A 20,238-nucleotide genomic window follows, 5' to 3' on the forward strand; every position below is an offset into this window, starting at 1 on the left:
TATGGTAACATGGCAATAACCAAGACCTCGTAAATGAACACGGTCATTTCATTGGCTGTCCAAATCTAAGTCTATTACTTTCGCTGAAAATAAGCTTCGATTCCGGGCTGTGGACCAACTGAACGCGACGGACACATTCCTGGGCGTATGACGTCAGCCAGCCTGAACACTCCAAATGAGATGACAAAGTCGCATTTTCCGGTCGGGCACGCACAAGTGGAAGATTAACCAGCCTTCTGTATTTTGCTTCCAACTGTTTATTCTTGTTGATAATGGCCTGAACACAGATGGGGCACGAGGACGACCCAGTTAGTTTCCATTTAATGCATCTATTAGCCTACTAAACCCAGTTGATTGTTTCATTACAAAAGGTGACAGTATGCTTCCGAGCATGCCTCACTCAGGTTCTCAAATCGGGCATCCGGTGCTCACTAAAGAAGGACCAGTATTCGAGAAATACACTCATTTGCAAATCAATTTGGTTTTCACGAGAGATTCAATTGAATCTCTCGTTTATGGTGTCCTCCAGCTGAATGTGCTGCACACAGGCCGCCTCATGATTCAATTGGCACGATATTCAAGATATCGCAGTATATTTTCATAAAGAAAACTACTCACAAGGTCGAAGAGTTTTCAGCAACCTTGTGAGTAGTTTCCTTTATGAAAAGGACCAGTGTTCCTGGTTACGCTTTCTGATCCTAATGGCATAGGCCTCAAATTCACTTACTTCTCCACGGTGCCTCATTCGTTTTAATCAAGAAACAAAACTTCTTTATCCGAGGGAGTCACTTAGCTGAGCTTGTTGATTCCGATCCTGAAACTTTGTATGACGCATAAGGAACAAAATTGACAGCTACGTTGAGAATCGCTGCCTTCAGACTTCTCAGTGGTGACCTATTCTTGTCTACCACAACCGTTCTATCAACATTCACGCAAGTCGTACAAAATGTTCATCAGTTATAACACATCATTCTTGTGACTCACCACGAATAAAGGAGTAAAACACAATCGTTGATTAGCAGATGCCACAGGTGGTAGCCACCTACTATAGTTATACTTTGAATCAGCTTGCCAAGTATCACCATACTTCGCAAACAAACTGCGCAGCCTCACCGAAGTGAACGACAAGGCATTCAAACTGCCATGATCACGGACAGACATTTTCACAGGTCCAAATGTGCACAAGGCCTCTCGGATGCCCTGTAGATCACAAACAGGATTGTCCAAGCGGCGCAGTTTATTGTCCAGGACCCGAACATCATCACCTGTCAAGTCAATTCCTCAGTTTTTTTCGGAAATACTCACGGATCGCTGTGGGCGACTTAAAACACCTCAACAAATCGAAAACAGCCTGTTTCTGTTTCTCATCTAGATGACGGTTGCTCGCGTACGCTCGTCAGTCAGAGATTCGTAGGTCATGCGAATGGTGCATGCTAGGACTGGCCTTTATAAGGTGGCAATCTCGGTGAACCATCCGGACGAATGACCGACAGTCGAAATCGACCTACCTGAATACAACTGTATTGCGGACGACTAGCAACATACCGATGACCTTGCTTCTTGGCTTCCCAGTGTGGTCTAGCGTGCACACTCCTACAGACCATGAAAGCATAACCGACAGATTGCGCAAGCACTTCAGCGGACTTAAACGCCGACAACCTGCGCCCGTTACCCTCTGAATTACTCGCGTTTCGGACTCGAATTCCATGAAGGAACGACACTCACGAGAGAGAATGTACTCTAGTGTCTGTCTTGTTACATTATATTCGTCCACCGATGCGTCCTATGCAATTGCATGACATTAAACGACAGCAAAAGCTTACTTGAAAACATTCCATGGTTCGATGGCTTTGGTACACCGAGAGCTATCCTTATCGTGGTTGACGAATCACCAGAAGCGTTCAACATTACGTCACAGAGGTCCGGACTGCACGAGCTTCTCTCGACGTTTATGCGATCCTAAAATGGCCATGAAATACTCACAGCCCGGTCTTGACTGCAAGTCGCGGACCCCGGTGTGAGTGTTCTCAGGCTGAAGCTTCTATGGCTGGAACAATCGCATTGTATTAGGTTTTTGAACAGGAACAGGATGACTGGTTCGTAACAACGGTTTGAAAAGTGTTCGTGTTCCCAATTTAGTTTTTGAATTAGTACAGTACACAAATAATCATCGGCTTTTTTGTGTTACGCTGATGGAATCTTACTTGGCCCGACAGAGCTCTTACTTTCCAAGGGAGACACTTCGATTATCATGCCAACTAAAAAATGTGGCATCTGTTGTGCACAATATTACATTGAAGAATGTAGCAACATAATCCAGTTGAGCCTCTCGTTAACACCAATTTGATTTGCAGATACATTCAGTTCTCAACTTACACACAATTTGCTGTCCAAGTAGTAAACAAGTAGTGTAACTCATAAGCCCCAAGAAAGATGAACCTGGTAGTGCTTTGTTAGGGGGGGAGTGACCGCGGAGCAGCCTGATCTAAGAATCCATCAGGAAACATTTCCCCGGCAGGAATTCTTTTCCTGTAAAAAGGAATCATGAATCCCCACCAGACCCTCAGACACTTCATCGGGCACTGTGCGTAATTTTTTTCTCTAACTCGACCCCAAATAACTCGTTAGGCTACCCGGCGCCCAAATTCGTATTAGGGGAACGAGTGGCATCCGAGACATTCTCACTTCGGCTAGACATTTCCCAATGTCCTACGATTCGTTTTACCAAGACGCTTCTGTGACGAATTTCTAGATTTATCGCTATCAGGCCAAGATTGGTTGTTAGGGGAAATGATCACCCTCAAATTGGGTGTGGAGCGTTTCGTCTTCATACGTGTAGTGTTACACCAACCATCCTGGTACTTCAAACCTCGAAAGTGGATCTGCTCATCATCCCTTTGTTGAACAATAAGAGCTGCTGTACCTCCATCAGCAGCATCAAACTGGAAATCATGATGAAGAACCTTTGGAAATTCAATGTCAGAAGTCGTCAAGCATTCAGTGATCAACTGCGCCACTGAGTCACTGCAAAAATTCAAGCACCCCATCCCGCATCGGATGGGAACGAATCGAAGAGCATCAGTAGGCGTTTCGCAAACCGTGTACCGAATAAACGCAGTGTCTATCCGTAACAGGTGTTTGAGTGCGTGAACTAAAGCGCACTTGACAGTACAAAAGGCGGGCTGCCATGGTTATCTAAACTCAGTTAGGTTGAGGAGGGAGGTCTGTAGAGCCACAGGAATACTTTGACTTACCTGGCATTCAAAGCTTATTTTCAGACGATTCGTAATAGTTGACTTTTGCACTCTATCGACAGTACGACACTTGAAATTTTCTGTCGATACTTCGCCTTGTGCTTTCGGACTTTAATGAGCGAAGTGACTTCACTTGCAGGGCAAACTCTCTACCGTTTATATTGTGTTGTTTCCAGCAACCACTGATTTGATATAGTGTAAAACTCAACGGTGCGCTTGTAATCGCTACTAGCCGGAATGCACCTGTATAACACAGCCATTTACTGTTGAATAGCGATTGAATGCATTGTAGTTGTAAGGCGCCTAGTCCGTATACGATGGCCATCAACTCCCGTTAATAACTATTAGGCGAATGCAGTAATATCCGCCAGTACACCAGTTCACACTTGAGTCCAAGTCGTTTTAGGCACATACAATTTATCCAACCAATGTGGACATACATGGGCGAATAACTGTTGAAGAGGCACTCGAAAGGGGCTAGCCTAGTGACCGGTGTATGTGCTTGCGTGCGTGTGTGTGTCTAGGCGCGCGCACGTCCACGGATAGTGCCACAACAAGAAATCAACCGGGTGCATCAGACAGCATCAACTGTCTCTCGAGTTGGTCGGGTTTTTTTGTGCCTGAACGCGCATGGAGGAAAAATTAACCGTCGTCGCTCCCGACCAAGTACCACTTCAGAATTAAGGTCCGTCCTCCTAAGCGAAGCAACGGGAGTGACTGACATGGGAACAACGACAACAACAACAAGTACAAGAACACGGACGAGCAACGGAAAGGGGCAATATCCGGGTTTGGATGCGAGCGCACGGCCTGGTACTGCTCTCTAGACCGGTAAGAAGTGGAGACGTGGCTATTTTTCCGTATGCCCAATGATCTCAGTCAAGAGTGGTCAGTCAACAGGACTAATTAAACAGCGTGATCGGCGGTTGTCTGATAGAGGTGAGGGAGGGGTGACGAACAACTGTTTTGGTGCGTGACACGAGTGGATCGTGGTAACTAGTTAGCTGGGCTGAGGTGGGGAGTGATCGCATGTGGTGTACACGTACAAAAGGTAGGGAACTTGGTCCCTTGATAGTTGAGTACCACGAGTATCTGGCTGAATCTACGAAAATACGTGACACTTCAATATATTAGTGGAAACAAGTTGAATAAAGCAGTCGGATACATGCTGAAAATATCGAACGCGTGTTCATTCATTAAGAAGACAGTTGTTGTTCTTGCTGTCGATGTTGTTGTTCGTTCACGTCGATCGGAAATCAGTGATAAACACCACACACTACTCGACTGGCATGATCAGGAACAACTGGGCTTCTAAAATAGATGGGTAATGTGAAGCGATGTACGACCAATGCTTTACCAACTGTCCAGACTCATTCACTAGAAACATCACTTTTACACCGGCCAATTCAAAAAGTCTTAAGGTCCACCTGAAGTACTTAGTGGCTGTGACCGCCCTATACTTGCTCCGGCCGGAAGCTATGCTTGTAGAGTCACTTTGCTACCTCCGGTGGAAGACCACGTGACCTTTATCAACAAATTCCTCGTACCATCGAGCTTCTAGGACCCAATTGTACTGCTTGTGGAAATTATCCTTCTCACTAGAGAGGAGTAAAATAGTGTATAACCCAGTTTTGACCGATCCAGTTAACATGTCTGAGGCGTCCTGATAGGAAAAGTGTAGACTACAGTATCGCCAAGAGTTCGTGAACCATGTCGAAACTACTAGGGAGGCTTGCAGCCTGGTATTGAAATCGGCTAACTTGAATTGCCCTCATAAACAACGGGGTTTATTCAAGCGCTAAGCTTACTTACTAATGAATGTTATGCGAAAAACTTTGGTAAGTTGAAGCGACCACAGAAACAGCATTTTTTCTATCCATTGTTAGTGTTTCATCATTTACTCTGAACAAGTAACTTTCCTAACGAGGTAACTTTAAAGATTTCTTATCCAAATTATTTGGCATTCAAAACAGATTGGTTTGTGAAGATAGAAACATGCAGCAACCTAGCTTTGGTGCCTACTGCGGTTTATATGTGGGTACGTTCATTCGTGCAAATTTGTTAAACAAGTCCACTTTGTGTATAGGTGTAATACCGCCCTCCCCCTCATACGATTGCCAAAAACTGTTTGATAGTCCAAGACCAGTTTCGACCTTCTTAATGCTCATCAGGTAGGCGCAGTCCCCCAGTTTCAGTCAAGAACTTATGTTCTACTTGACACCTAATTTCACGAAGTCAGCGAAATACACTTATCTGTATACCAGTTTGGCTTTCGCGGGAGACTCGCCGGGAACCTATGTGATTCCCTCGCTTACAATGTTCTTAAGCAACTGAATGTGCTTGCTACACGAGGCTGCTTCATGTTTCAGTTGGTTGGATATTCTAGGGTTCCGAGTGAGTCTCCCGTGGAAACCACATTGGTATTCATGTGTCTTAGTTGAAGATTCAGGTTTCACCACAGTTTTGTGCATAGTTTCATGTGACGTGGACTTTTCTTTGAGGAGAATTCCTTAAAGGCGCTTGACTTGAAAGCTTTTCTGCTTATGGTGCACTTACTGGGAACAGTATACTTCGAGTGATGAAATTCCGGTAATCAGTCATCTGACAGTCTTGTGTGTAGTCTGTAAGCAGTAGATTGAACTGGACAATACATCATTGCCGGGCCTGCTACACCGAGACTTGTGGTTGAGGTCAGTTCACATTGGTGATAGTCCACAATGTCTACGGATTAGTTTGATCTGACATACTCTCGGTGGACTGCAATCATCCCGAGACAAAGACGGTCAAAGACCTGGTCTTTTGTGTCTTCCACAAGCATTGTTCAAGGTTCACCATTTCTAAGTGTCCCTCATCTATCAGATATACGGTTCCCACAGTCACGCATGCTGTAGGGAAACAGAGAATGTTGTAGTGCTGTTTTCTTCCGCGCTGCCAATACTACTAAAATCGGAGAAGAGATCATACGGGAAAGTAAATCAATTGATCACCACGGAGGTCCCGCATGTGATGGTATGCTCCCTCAGATCACGCTAAATCGACGAATAATACGCTAAGACCAACCAATATGGAACACAGATTATTGCTCGGTGATATAAGAAAAGACCTGTCACAGGTGTTACGCGTCAAATTGGGTCACAGTTAGAGCAGAGGACACTCGTATGCAAACGGTCAAGACTCTATGATGCCGGTCTTTTGGAGATTCAAAAGACTGACATTATTACAGAAGTACTTATATCTTTGAACCACGAAACGCAATCCCGGTATCAACCGCACTTGGATTCGTTTGTGTCAAAATTCGTATGGTCTGTGTTCTTCTTTCGAACAAAAGATCACTTTACCTATGAACAGAGTATCCGAAACATTTTCGGTACTCGTGTTGTTCAATGATGACGCCTGTGGATTCCAATAATGTTTTGGGCGTATAGCTAATGACTGCTCCCAATCTTTGGACATTGTGTATGGGAACGTGTCTTGGAAGACATTCGTACCATTTGGTTTTAGTTTAGATGGTCGCTGATCTCTTCTCTGAGCTTGGCAATTTACTTGCAGATGTTTCGTCACCAATCCTGCGGATATCGTCCTCGTGTGGATGATGGCGAAACGTCCGAAGGCAAGTTGCCAAGCTCGGAGAGCAAATCAACAGCCATGGCACCAGAAGTACCATGGTAACTGTGATACTACTGATGGGGAGGTATGCGAGTAGTGTGTTTTCTTCTTGTAAGTTCGCTATGCATCTCTTGAAAATGGAGAGCTGTTGCGGAATTTGTGGAGTCGCCTTGTAGCATTTGCCTGAATTTGAACAGCAGTCAACGAATATGCAGGAAAGTTCAAAAAGACGCTTTCAAAGAGAAGATGGATATTCAGTTTTTGTAAACAAGATGCATATGAGAGCTTCGTTTTCCTGTTCAATGGTCTGTAACTTTTCAGTTAGAATTTCCTAATGAACAACCTCGCAGCGGTCTTCTTCCTTTCAGCACTATTCCGGTGTATTTTCAAGAATCTTATGGTGTTTTTACATCCCAGTCTTTTATAGCAGGTTCCTCGCCAATATCAATGTACATTAATTATGTACTTTTGTTCGGAGGGGCATTCGATCCTACATTTCATTATTTATAGACCGACTGTATGCAATTCTATTCCACCTAACAAAGCTGTTTGACTGGATTCATTCGCAACTGGTCCATTATCCTGAACAATATAAGGTTGATGGAAACCCGGGGACTGCGCCTACCTGATGAACCCCAAAAAGGGCGAAACCATTCGTGGGTTGTGGACGAATTTTCAGCACCCTTGTGAGTAGTACATCGTTAAACATACCCTATCATTCAAAATGCCTAGTTTTTATCAAAACCTAAAGTTCTGATTTACGATAAAGTTGCCGTGCATTTTTTGGATGTGGTTTTGTAACAAGGCCAATTCCTAACCCTCCGCTATTTGACCTACTGGCTTACTTTATATAACGAAGAAATGTGAAGTGGTTTCATTCATTAACGTAAGGTATTTTCATCCAATCAAACCATGTTTTCGAAAACACATGTTAAAATTTTTGCAACACTAGCTTCTTTCACTCTGTTTGTTTTGGGAATAGCGCAAATTGTCTACAGAGAAAAATTTGGGACCAAAATGTTGTCCCCTAAGATTCTGAACATTTAATTTTGAAGTAACCACAGTGCTTTTCCTACACCTTCCTTTTCCTATCCGAGTTGACCTCTTCAAACTCAGGTCCAATTGTCCAGTACTCCTTGAGACTAACGAGGTATTACTTCGGTGTCTCCCGTCAGGTTATTGCCGCTTCATTCAGGCCCTTAAACGTCATCTGCGGACCGGATTGTGGACTGGCGAAAAAGCACAGCGTACGATATTTCAAGGATTTCCTTGCTACTGTCATCCTGACATAGTCCTTTAGATATATCCCCCCTTCTAATGATCCTCCGTGTAACGGCTACCTCTCTAATAAGGCCCTCCTGCTAGGCATGGCAACCATAAGTATCAGGCTGTTCTCTCCAGAGGACGAAAACTTCTCTGCTGTGAATTTATTTGCTTGGATTTTTGATATCCTGATAGAAAAACAGGTGCACAAGGGAGAATTTTCCCAGTTGCCAGCTCTCTGATGCTCAGTATCGGCTGACTAGCTGGCGCTGCCTATACAGGCAAATAAATGCTTGAAGTTAACGTTTGTCCAACCGTATTGAAAACATCTGTGGATTGAATATTTTGCATAATATGCGCGCGTCTTAATACACTGAGTTGTTTCTAAAGACCAGTGTTTGCCCTAAAGTTAGCTCAGCAACCGGCTTTTTTGCCGTGCGCTCCCCGGAAGCGTCAAGTGAAATACGAGGTGTCAAATACCTTATGTAAATAGTGCACGCGTGCCAAAAATAGATATTTGGTCTCACGCAATGGTGAAAAGGTATACTGCTATCATTGCTGAGACTTTTTCCCATGTTCTTACGGTTTTTTTCATAAAGGGAACTACTCACAAGGTTGCCGAAAACTCTCCAACGGCCCACGACCGGTTTCGCCTTTCTAGAGGCTCATCAGGTAGGCGCAGTCCCCGGGTTCCCGTCAACCATATGTTCTACTTCAAACCAAATTGCACCAAATTAGCCAATAGACAAATACACTCATTTACAAATCGATTTGGTCTTCACGAGAGACTCAACTGAATCTCTCGTTTATGATGTTCTACAAATGAATGTACTGCACATAGGCACGATATTCGAGATATCGCACTATATTTTCATAAAGAAAACTACTTACAAGGTTTAAGTAAAACATAAGGTTGGTGGAAACTCGGAGACTGCGCCTAACTGATGAGCCCCAAAAAGGATGAAACCGGTCGTGAACTGTCGAAGAGTTTTCAGCAACCTTGTGAGTAGGTCCCTTTACTAAAATATACTGCGATATCTTGAATATCGTACCAACTGAAACTTTGGGCGGCCTGTGTGCAGCACATTCAGTTGGAGGACATCATAAACGAGAGATTCAGTTAAGTCTCTCGTGAAAACCAAATTTATTTGCAAATTATTGTATTTCTCACGGTCTTCTTCTCTAGAAATAATGGGAGATGTCATACTCATATCCGCCTACCATACTGGTATCAATAGCAGTGCTCATTCAAAAAAAATCCAGTTATGGGTGGGCTTCAAGTTCACAATCATAAGTAACTGAAGCTAACGTCAAACCAGCCAGAGCTCTCAGCATTCTACCATTTGTGTTTCAGCATGGGCGCCCATCATTAGGTTGTGTTGGCATCACAATCATGTGATGATTTGACCGGCTTTTTGACTGAAAGTCACTGTCGAACATTCCTGGGTTGGCACGGTGTGCTAAAACTAGAGACGTGTCGCCACTTTATTGGATGTAGCTTATGGATGGCTCGGGTGTTGTTGTAGTCCGCCTTCTTGGTTAAAATCCTTGTGACGCCCGGCTTTCATATGGTTCAAGAATGCAATAGATCGCGACTGATCGGTCGTCAGTTTTTTTTCAGATTATCTGATTGACCGCTTAGAGGTGAAGGACTCTCAGAATGCTTGCGACGGGGCAGGGCCATGTTCCTCCCTCACTCACCTTTTAAATTTTAGGCCTTGAGTATTACTAAACAAACCTTAAAGTTGTATGGCAGTGGAGCATCAGTGCCTACGCTGATGTTTCTGACGATTCGCCGAGTAAAGCAGATAGCAGTTCGTGAAGCGGCTATCCTATTTATCTGCTCCATTTAAAATAGAGATGCCAATAGATGCCAATTAATATTTCAAAACACGTTGACTTCCGGCCTGTCGTCATCTTGTGCTTAGTGTCTTCCCTGAAACGGGTTCGATAGTGAAAACAGTTGGTTCTGCTATGTAGTCGACGTTCTTTCTAAGGGGACTCTTTCTACGCAGGAACTACAATCTCACTAATGTTTGTTTCAAAGTGCTGACCTCATTGCCATCTGAGTAACGGTCACCCAATGCCGACACCAAAATTGCTCCCATTTTAGTTCTTACACCGAGCTCATTCACACTGAGTAGCTCAAAAGTGATGTGGTCAATTGCTGGTACAAAGGGTCTGCCGGATTCTATGCATGTTCATTTTGAATAACCTCCAGGAGTTCGTGAACAAAAACCTCATGTACTCGGTAATAGTGTACAAGTGATCTAAGTCAAATCGACAGTGTTATGCATAGGAAGTCAAGCGAGAAAGAACTGGTACAGTTTGAAATAAAATCTGCATCAAAGAAGGAAGCCGGGAGCCTGTAGATCCAAGTTTGGGTACCGAGCCGTTGAATGGGACGATAATCTAGAATGAAATGCGACCAAGTCGAAAAGTTGACCTGACAGTTGTCGCGGATTAAGATTGTCGCGTAACTGGGATGGGCGTTGGTCAAAATCCGAAGGAGTTGTCGGCAAGTTTTGGGGTTGGCTCGTTCTGCTGATATGTGTGACTGGAAAGGGCATAGTTGGGTGAGAAACGGACCAGGGGAACTCAGATGAAAACATATTGGAGTCATTCGAAGTGAACGCTGGCGGCTTGCGGAGCTCATGCGTTGTTCTCGGTTTATTAAAACGGACACAGTTGGTGGGCGACGAAATGGGGGATACAGTGGGACTGAAACCATTCATTTGTTGTAGCAGACTATTCAAAATTGATTGAGATGGTTGCGTGGTGAATCTGTTTCGAATCTCATTCATATTTGGCCAACCGACACCGAGATTGTGAACTGGACCGGAAATTAAAAGCGACTCCAATAATCTGATCGCTTCTGGTTGGTTAAGGTAAGCAGCACTGGTGGCTGTCGTGGTGGATGGACTAGTCGGAGCACTTGGGCCGCTTGAACACTGGAAGTGTCTTTGAGGTTCACGTGACACATCGAGGCTGTGAACATTTGAATTTGTAGTGGAGGCCAATCTGTATGGAACGTTTGTGGAGGCGGGCGAATTGGAGTGTAGACCGGATGAAAGTTTGCCCAATCTTAGCAAACCCTCGTAGACCGCGTCGCTAGGCGTTTTCCAGCTTCCCGTCGATGATCGTAAGGTTGGCGACAAGGGGTTGGGCTGGGGTACGAGCCCACTTTCGACTTGCTCCATGAGTGATGAACTCGAGTTACCTGGACTAATCAGGGATTTCTTCTCCTCCCGGATTACGTCCATTTCTGAGTGGAGTTTCCTCACATGCTTTTTGAGGTCGAAATTCCGACAAAATCCCTTTCCGCACAGTTGACACAGGAACGGCTTTTGTGCTTGATGCGTATGCATATGAAAGCTGAGGTTGTAGATCTGATGAAACGCCTTGTGACAAACATGACATTTGTACTGTTTTTCAGCACTGTGCGTCAATTTGTGGTTTTTGTAGTTGCCCTTCTGATGGAAACCTTTGCCACAAATTTCACAGGTAAATGGTTTAAAACCTGGGTGACAGAGACAGAGGAAAAGAGAGAAAAGGGCCTGTTGTAATGAACCAATAAGGAAAGTGTAAATTCAAGTCTGGATGAGTACTTCCTCTCAGTCAAGTTAAAAAGTGGCCTCTCTGGAGCACAACAAACTGAGATTAATTTACAGTGTTGGTAGCTTGAATTTCGTCATCATCATTACCACTGTCAACTGTAATAACCTCGTACTTGTAATACAGCGGTTGTAGCTGCCACAGTTTCGTTCACCGATGATTAGGAGAGGTGGGGTGGGTAGCTGCACATTGGAGACGGGAGCTGATAAATCAGTGCGTAAATACAGCACTGTAGGTGGACTGTGCATTGAAGGCAATGGCATGGATGCATGAGTGTCATTGAGGGTGCGACTGGGCCATGTCTGACAATGTCTCTAACCTTTGATATGGCCTGTCTCGAAGTCCCCATGCAGGAAGACGGCAATGACCAGGACAGTTGACGAACTTCAGCATTGCCGATTCGGTGTTCCCGGGCAATAATCCAAAGACATCGATGGGCAAACACTGAAAATCCTTTGACATACTCGGCGCGCAGTGGCCAGGTTTCTGATCCGTATAGTAATATGGAGCGCACCGCAGCATTGTAAACTCGACCCTTGACAGATAGGCTGATGTGACGCCTACGCCACAAGTGACGCAGGGCCACAAAAGCTGCTCTGGCCTTCCCAATCCGGATGGAAGTATCATCTTTCGCGAGACCACCGGGATTGATAAAGCTGCCCAGGTAGACAAATTATCTACTACCTCAATCGGTTCGTCCGCAAGCATGAGGCTAGGGTTCGAGCCCACCCAGTCTTGCAGTGGCACTATGTTCTGCTTTTGGTCGTCAACAGAAGTTGATGAAAGCCACACAGAAAGTTGTCCTAGAATGATAATACTATAGAACAGGAATCCAGAGTTGTTAAACAGGCGCTTATTACCCGATCGGTGCCAAATGAGTACATTTCACAGATGTCCATCATTCCATAGTCTCAATGCTCCTAGTGACAGCTCCGTCGGACCGCGCTGACGCAAGTCATCTGTAGAACCCCTGATATCATGCAACTCTCTCCTAAACTTTTTGATAGTTCCTCAAAATTGCCAAACCTCGTGGATAGTGAAGACCGTCAGCCATTCTGTCCCACGGATATATTACCCATTTTTTGGTTATCGTCGTCATCGCTATGAGCCCTAACATCAATAGTTTGCTTTGATCGATAATGTCAGTGCACACCAGGTTCTGTTAGGGAAACATGGCCATAGTGCCCCCTGAACTTCCTCCTTGTTTTCCAAGAACCTCTCAAGTAGTTACCTCCCACAATGTTTCAGATATTCCTGGAACGGTGTATTTCTTATCATCCTCATTGGTCAAAAAAGTGGGATCAGGATATTCCATAAAGAACAAAATCCACCGGTTGTATCGCAAATATCTCCCTCTGGAGAGGTCAACCAAACAGGCTGACAAAAAGTTCTTTCGTGAAGAATAACTGTAGCTGAAGGGACTTTGGCACGATCCTTGACGACAATTCAGAGTAAATATAATCTGAGGTGAAGATAACGAAGCTTATATATGGCAAATTCTCTGTGTTCCGTCCGAGTGGATAACGCTCAGATCTACTTAACAAATAAAACAGTAGTATCTATGGTCACTTACCTTGATGGATCCTGGAATGTGTGTTCAGAGTTGAACTTCTATTGAACGCCTTGCCGCAGGTCCAGCAAACGTGAGGTTTCTCCGAAGTGTGGATTATTTTGTGTCTACATAGTGTACTAGCTTGTCGAAACCCTTTGTTGCAAACCTGATGAGGAAGGGAAGTTAGTTAGGACGTAATTTTCGTCCGAGGCTTACGGTTTTACAGTAAAAAAAGCAGTAATAATAGCAATCGTTCAGCTGTAACACCCCTTTGGTGTTTAGCTGCCATGCCACCCAAAGTTAACACGCGGGCCGAAACACTGTCAGGTTACCCAAGCCTAGCGGGCGAGATGGCCAAAGTGGTTAGAGCGCGAATTTGCTGACCGGAAGGTCCGTGGTTCAAACCCGACCTCCGCCTCTCGAATTCCCCTGTCATTGCTTGGGCAACCTGACAGTATTCCAGCCCTCGTTCAACCTTCGGGTGGCATGGCAGTTAGGCACCAAAACGGTGCTACAGTTGAACGATGTTTTTACCCAAGCCTAGACGGGAGCAGTCCGGATGCTGAGGTTGGGTTCGTACCACTGACATTCGGGTCAATAAGTTCGCGCCTTAATCACGTTTCCCATGAGGAATATTATTGCCAGCACTTTTTTCGCAAAGACCTGGTTTTAGTTTTTGGCCTTTCAAGTACAGAGAATAAGTAAGCAGTAATTCGGGTCCAGAGCTATTCGTTACAGGTAAAAGGACGAAACCAACCCGAATTAACGCTAAAACCGGTCATCTTATTTTTCTTGTTGAAGGCGTGGTGTCCGAAATTTTGACAATTTCATTGTCTAACTATAAGAGAGTGTTGCTTATGTTGAATACTGACTCATTAGCAAACTAAAAAGATAATACGGAAATTTCCAAAATAATTTCTCGTTTAGGTTTTTGATTAACACCAGAAAAAGGCACGCGGCACCACGACTGTCTGTGGTCGGTTGCGACCTCAAAACTTTTGTGAAGAGAACTGAAGACACAAAGTAACAAATATCAAGGATTTTAAGACTGTTTGTAAAAGTCACTTTTGTAAGTCACCCATAGCCTCCTTAGTGTGCCGACATTTTGCAAGTTTCTTGGTTCTTCCCATATCAGGTAAACTCCAAAATTGGTGTGCCCTTAATAAAGAGGAATACGGAGTTGAAACTAAGTTTTGTTTTACCCCATATCGTAGAACTCAGCAGATGAGTGAATCTCTCCAAAACCAGTAGTGGCTGTGGAATATAGGCTGGTCCTCGACGCTGATCATGAAATGGCGGCAAAATTCACGATTTGGTCTAATTCCGTCGGTGGACCTGCTGTGGTGGCCTCAGTGTTCACCGATCTCAGGAGTTTTCACGACCGATTAGTTGCTAAAGAAAACTCTGGTCCATGTATCAGATTTGAGGTTGCCTTTGCTGCCGAAAACCGTACCATACTCTACCCGTACATGCGTATTAAAAGCCAACATTTAGGTTCCATTAAGTCACGAACGTCTGGTCAGTTAATCGCGGCCCTCAGTTCGTAGCTAAACGTCCGCATCTGACCCAGTGACAATAAGAACAGCATTTACCGTAAATCTACGTTCCACGGTTATGCCCCGCCATCTCTTGCCCGGCAGATTGGACTTGTTAGCCAGTCAGCATTTTGTGAATCGGAACCGAATACCAGCCGCATACGACTCACAATTTTCGATCGACCGAAGATGACATAGGTTACGAACTGGGTAACTATAAATGCTATCCGCATGTATAGGGTGCGACATTCAGTCCGAGAACAAGACTGACCTTTTAATGGCTTAGAAATGCGTTAAAATAAACGGTAATGACTTCAGTCGGCCGAGCACCGTCACTTAATCTACGTTTTGGACCTGATGGTGGTACAAAACCGGTAAAATACCGAATAGTTTCAAGCAAACATCGAAAAACTTCGCATCTCTTGATTTCCCCATTCTTTCTCATTCAGTAGATGTCAGTCCGAGGTATAGTTCCTACACCGGATGAAGACAAATGAATACTCGTCAACTGTTTGGTCGAAAAATAATGGACCTGCCTGCTTTCTACGAAAACTGTCCGCTGTTCTTCAATGAGGGTCAACTATTGAAGTAATACATGAAGCATAAGTTTGCTGATAACCTTCGATAGTCCACGACCAGTTTCAACCTTCTTGGGCTGGACGCATTCCCCCAGTTTCCACCAACCGTATGTTCTAAGTGAACCCAAATTGCAACAAAATCGATCTCTACAATCTATAGCGATATCTCAAATATCGCAGCAGCTAAAACACGAGACGGCTTGGTGAAGCTCACTCAGTTGCTTATGGACGTTATAAGCGTGGTAGATATTCAACTGGGCTCCAGGTGAGAATAACGTGAAGACCAAATGGATATACAGATGAGCGCACAAATCGAATAGTCAACTATCGTTGTAATACTAAGGAAGAGCTTTTAAAATTTCCTGCCGAACAATGCATAAACTTGTACGATTTACACAAAGTTTTCACGGTAGATCACCATCAGAACTGACCACAATGAGCCGTCTTAGCGCTAATTTTTTTGCAATGACGCTTCCAGAATGTATTGGATAAACACTAAATCTTGTATATTTGTAAAAAGAAACTTATTCAGAATAAAAGTCGAGAAGTGCTTTTTAATCAAGGTTAGCTTATTTTAAATATGCCACCAAAGGTATAAAGTTTGTAATCTTCGTGTTCTTAAAGGGAAGCAGGGCGCGAAGGCCGTCTGAGGGTTTGGTTGAACCCACATTGGAGCAATCCAATCTTCATCCTTAGAAGCAATATAAGAACGCAGGTCGAAATTCGCAGCAGCCCAGTCCAGAATTTATTGCATTGTTAGCGAATGTACACTCATTTGCAAACTGATTTGGAAACAATAAAACCGAGAGATTCAGCTGGGTTCCAGGTGAGTCTCTCGAAAAACCATGATAGTTTGCAAATGAGTGTATATTCGCTCATTTCGTGCAATTTTGTTTCAAGTAGAACATGAGGTTGATGGAAACTCGGGGACTTCGCCTACCTGATGAGCTCCGAGAAGGGCGAAACCGGTCGTGGACTGTCGATGAATTTTCAGCAACCTTATGAGCAGTACATTACAAAATATTATTGCACTGTTTTTTTTCGCAAATAAGGCCCTCAGTTGGAACAGCTGGTATTAACAACCAGTACTGTCAGCACCATTAGTCCTTACCTGGGCCCCTTGAATATTATTCACCTCGCAACAAAATGAAACACATATATGGTTTTTCTATTGTAACTGAGCTGTTTTTGAGTAGGACGAGAAATATTTGGGTGACAACTGAAAAAGTACAGCCTGTAAAGATTTCTTCAAGATGACGTAACAATACAAAAATGTAGATACTGAACGCAGCATTATCACGGCGTCATCGTGTAGTCAACACTTCGAGTGAACTTTTAATAAGTGACTTGGGGCTGGGTGGACCAAGTGGTTAGAGTGCGAATTTACTGACCGAAAGGTTCGTGGTTCGAACCCGACCTCTGCCACTTGAAATCCCCTATCTGGGCTTGGGCGACCTGGTAGTATCCCAGCCCTCATGCCTCCTTCGTGTGGCATGGCAGCTAGGCACCGAAAGGGTGCTACAGCTGGACGAAGTGACTTGGATTTCGTTTCCGTACACCACCTACCGACAAGTATGCTATATTTTGGGAGGCCTGAATGGTTGATGCTCTCCGACCCAAGTTCCACGGCGGCCAAGTCTGGGATCGATTAAAATCTCTCCTTTGTATACTGCATTTACCACTATGTCTCACAGACTCCTCATCAGTTTGGAATTGAAGTGCACCAATAATTTTGCGCCACCCTACGGGAACAGCCTTTCTTGAGGTGATATAAGAAGAATATGATAACATCCTGCTCATTCCTACTTACTGGTGATGATCGGGGGACGAAGCGGCCCATTCAGAATACGAGGTGTTAAACACCATCCGTTTATTTGAATTCTTTCACTCTACAGGCTGAAAAGATCTCGAATTGAACGAAGATCGCACCAGACCTAAGATAGTTATCGGTAACTTGAGCACAGAAACTTAGTGGAGTCGTGGAACGCGTCAGGATGTAGCGAATCAATGAGAGGAGGTGAGAAAACGGTTTGTTTAGATCAATTAGTCTGAGTTCCATTATCGCTAAACTTGGACTGACCCTTGAGCGGTCTCAAGTCTACCCTACATTAGCATAAAGGGCGATGATGAACTCATTTCATACAGAAGATATCAGTTAACTCGAATCAGCGAAAGTAAATTCCAGGTATGTGAACTGAGCAAATCTGTACGAGAGAGCGATATTCAAGCCTCTGATGCAGATGGTGGGACGGATATTTTTACTACGAGCAGGTGTGAAGTATGGACTTCAGTAACAGTAACACATACACTACTCACTCCAACAAATGCTTACTTTTGTCAGATGGCTCTTCCGGTATAAGCTGGACTGACTGAAATCAACACCGAGTGTTGATTTCAGACTAGACTTTAGCCAAAATTGAAATGACATAGCCGAAATATCATTCAAAGCCTTGGGAACTTACAAAAAAAGCCAAGATTAGAGGCAGAATTATCGAAACACGACAACAGCTTTATCCTTCCATAGTTTTCTTGTTCACGTTTAAAGTTTTCTTTCAGCTGTCTTTCCATCGTAACTCTGAGGTTTTTGATAGTGTCTACTGCTTGCAATCCGAAGATCGTCCGATTCTGTCCGTTAGTAAGTGAAAAATCTGACTGATTTTGTTCCCATATTGCTAACCACCGCGCGCTTTTGGCAATCCACAAGCTGTGTTGCCCATGGAAATTGACAGAATAAGATATTCAAAGCGAACTAATGTAAGATGAAAAGAATTCACACTTTGCTAAACGTAACACGCTGCCATAAGGTTGATTAAAATTCTTCGATAGCCCTTCTTGGACTCATCAGGTAGACACAGTCCTCGAATTTCCGTCAAACTTATGTTTTACTTAAACTGAACAGAATTTGACAAAAACCCACTTGCACAAAAATTTGGTTTTTACAAGAGGTCTAACTGGATCCGACTTAATCTCGTGTTTACGAATGGTCCACTGGATTAAACTGAGTCTCCAGTCAAAACCAAATGGAAGTATTCGTTGAAAGTTCTCAAAGTTGCAGTTGAATAAATAATCTCTTTGATCGGTGGGTGAATAGGATTGACGGGATTGGGTGGGGGTTGAGATATCACCTTGGCTGTGCTCTTATTGTGTACGTACGTGATCAGCGTGTCACACTAATCGATAAGTTGAGAAATTAATGTCACTTGTCCAAAGAGACCCAACAGGAGAATTCAGCTTACCGCTGAAACCTGATTGTTATATTCAGCATACAAATCTCAAGCACCAGTGACCATCTTCTGAATGACTGACGTTGACCGCAAAAGGCTAGAGGAATCCAATCTCTACGGTATCCCCATTACCTAATTATCATAGAGGAGTCCACTGCGACTCTTTAATCAAACAAGTTGAAACCAGAAGCTCTCCGTTGAGACTGACTTTCTGAAGAGACGTCAGTTCCGTGAAGCGTCTGAGGGAGCTCCGTCAACTATCCGTAATCCACAATGGGTTCTCATGGGACAAGGAGCGGTTCTATATGTTTCCATGAGATTTTCTTGTATCAGATAGGCGCTGTTGTTGTCATAGCAACAATGGTATTTTACCACCACGCTTTGGAAAAAAACTTACTTTGCATATGAACGGCCTGGCTCCAGTATGAATGGGCATATGCCTTGTTAGATTGTAGTGGGCGGTAAACACCTTTCCACATTCGGGACACACGTAAGTTCTCCCTGCATTGGAAGCTTCCTCCTCTTCCTGTGAACTCCGACTTCCGACTGGGTTTTGGACCTCTGGGACCTCGAGTTTTGGTGCATCGCCAATCGGCCTCGCTGTCCTTAGGCGATTCATGGATGGATCACCCAAATTGATTGATTTTTCTGCTGGTGTTGGAAGCATGTCCCGCAGAGTTCCACGACATTCTTTCGGTTGGTTATGCGCCTTTGGACTGCCGGAACTAATGATTTGATCAATGGAGAAGCTTCCTAACGAGGAACTCATAATACTTTCGGTTTTATCGCAATGCCTCAAACGGTCGACTTGTAACCTTTAAAGCTGAAAATCTAAGGAAACCGTAAGCACACTGAATAAGGTTGCAATAGATGAACTGTTGTTAGCGAAATACACTCATCTGCAAACTAATTTGGTTTTTCGTGAGATTCACCTTGAACCCAGCTGAACCTTTCGTTTGTGATGTTTCCAGACAACTGAATGTGCTGCATTAGGCCACCTCATATTTCAGTCGCTACGATATTCCAGATATCACGATGCATGTATATTAGTGATACACTACTCATAAGGTTGCTGATAATTCGTTGACAGCCCATGGTGTCCAGGCGAGTCCCTCGAAAAACCAAATTAGCTTGCAAATGAGCGCATATTCGCTAATTTCATGCAACTTGGTTTCAAGTAGAACATAAGGTTGACGGAAACTTGGAGACTGCGCCTACCTGATGAGCCCCAAGAAGGGCGAAACCGGTCGTGGNGAAAAATGTTGTAGCCCAGCAATAGTCTCTGAGTTGAAGTATATCGAACGTATTAACAGTTTAAACCAAAGTTGATGATTTTCGAGAAATACACTCATTTGCAAATCAATTTGGTCTTCATGAGAGACTCAACTGAATCTCTCGTTTATGCTGTTCTACAACTGAATGCGCTGCACACAGGCCGCCGCATGTTTTAGTTGGCACGATATTTGAGATATGGCAGTATATTTTCATAAAGGAAACACCTCACAATGTTGCTGAAAACTCTTCGACAGCCTACGACCGGTTTCGGCCTTCTTGTGGCTCATCAGGTAGGCACAGTCCTCGGGTTTCCGTCAACCTTATGTTCTACTTGAA

At 44.0% G+C, this 20,238-nt stretch overlaps 2 protein-coding genes across 2 annotated transcripts; one reads left to right on the forward strand and one right to left on the reverse strand.

Annotated features, from left to right (window-relative positions):
* Window positions 1-1,844: 1,844 nt before the first annotated feature.
* Window positions 1,845-20,078, forward strand: T265_07979 (hypothetical protein; the record flags this gene model as incomplete). The annotated part of the gene is made up of 8 exons (XM_009173656.1): window positions 1,845-2,017; window positions 7,406-7,546; window positions 8,723-8,795; window positions 8,862-9,017; window positions 13,633-13,991; window positions 16,801-16,975; window positions 19,599-19,676; window positions 19,941-20,078. 8 exons carry the CDS (start codon window positions 1,845-1,847, stop codon window positions 20,076-20,078), a joined length of 1,293 nt encoding a protein of 430 aa, XP_009171920.1.
* Window positions 12,015-19,630, reverse strand: T265_07980 (hypothetical protein; the record flags this gene model as incomplete). The annotated part of the gene is made up of 5 exons (XM_009173657.1): window positions 12,015-12,484; window positions 13,312-13,456; window positions 16,791-16,980; window positions 19,038-19,442; window positions 19,560-19,630. 5 exons carry the CDS (start codon window positions 19,628-19,630, stop codon window positions 12,015-12,017), a joined length of 1,281 nt encoding a protein of 426 aa, XP_009171921.1.
* Window positions 20,079-20,238: the final 160 nt, after the last annotated feature.

This window comes from Opisthorchis viverrini (assembly GCF_000715545.1).
Source record: "Opisthorchis viverrini unplaced genomic scaffold opera_v5_192, whole genome shotgun sequence".
Classification (NCBI taxonomy): Eukaryota; Metazoa; Platyhelminthes; class Trematoda; order Opisthorchiida; family Opisthorchiidae; genus Opisthorchis; species Opisthorchis viverrini.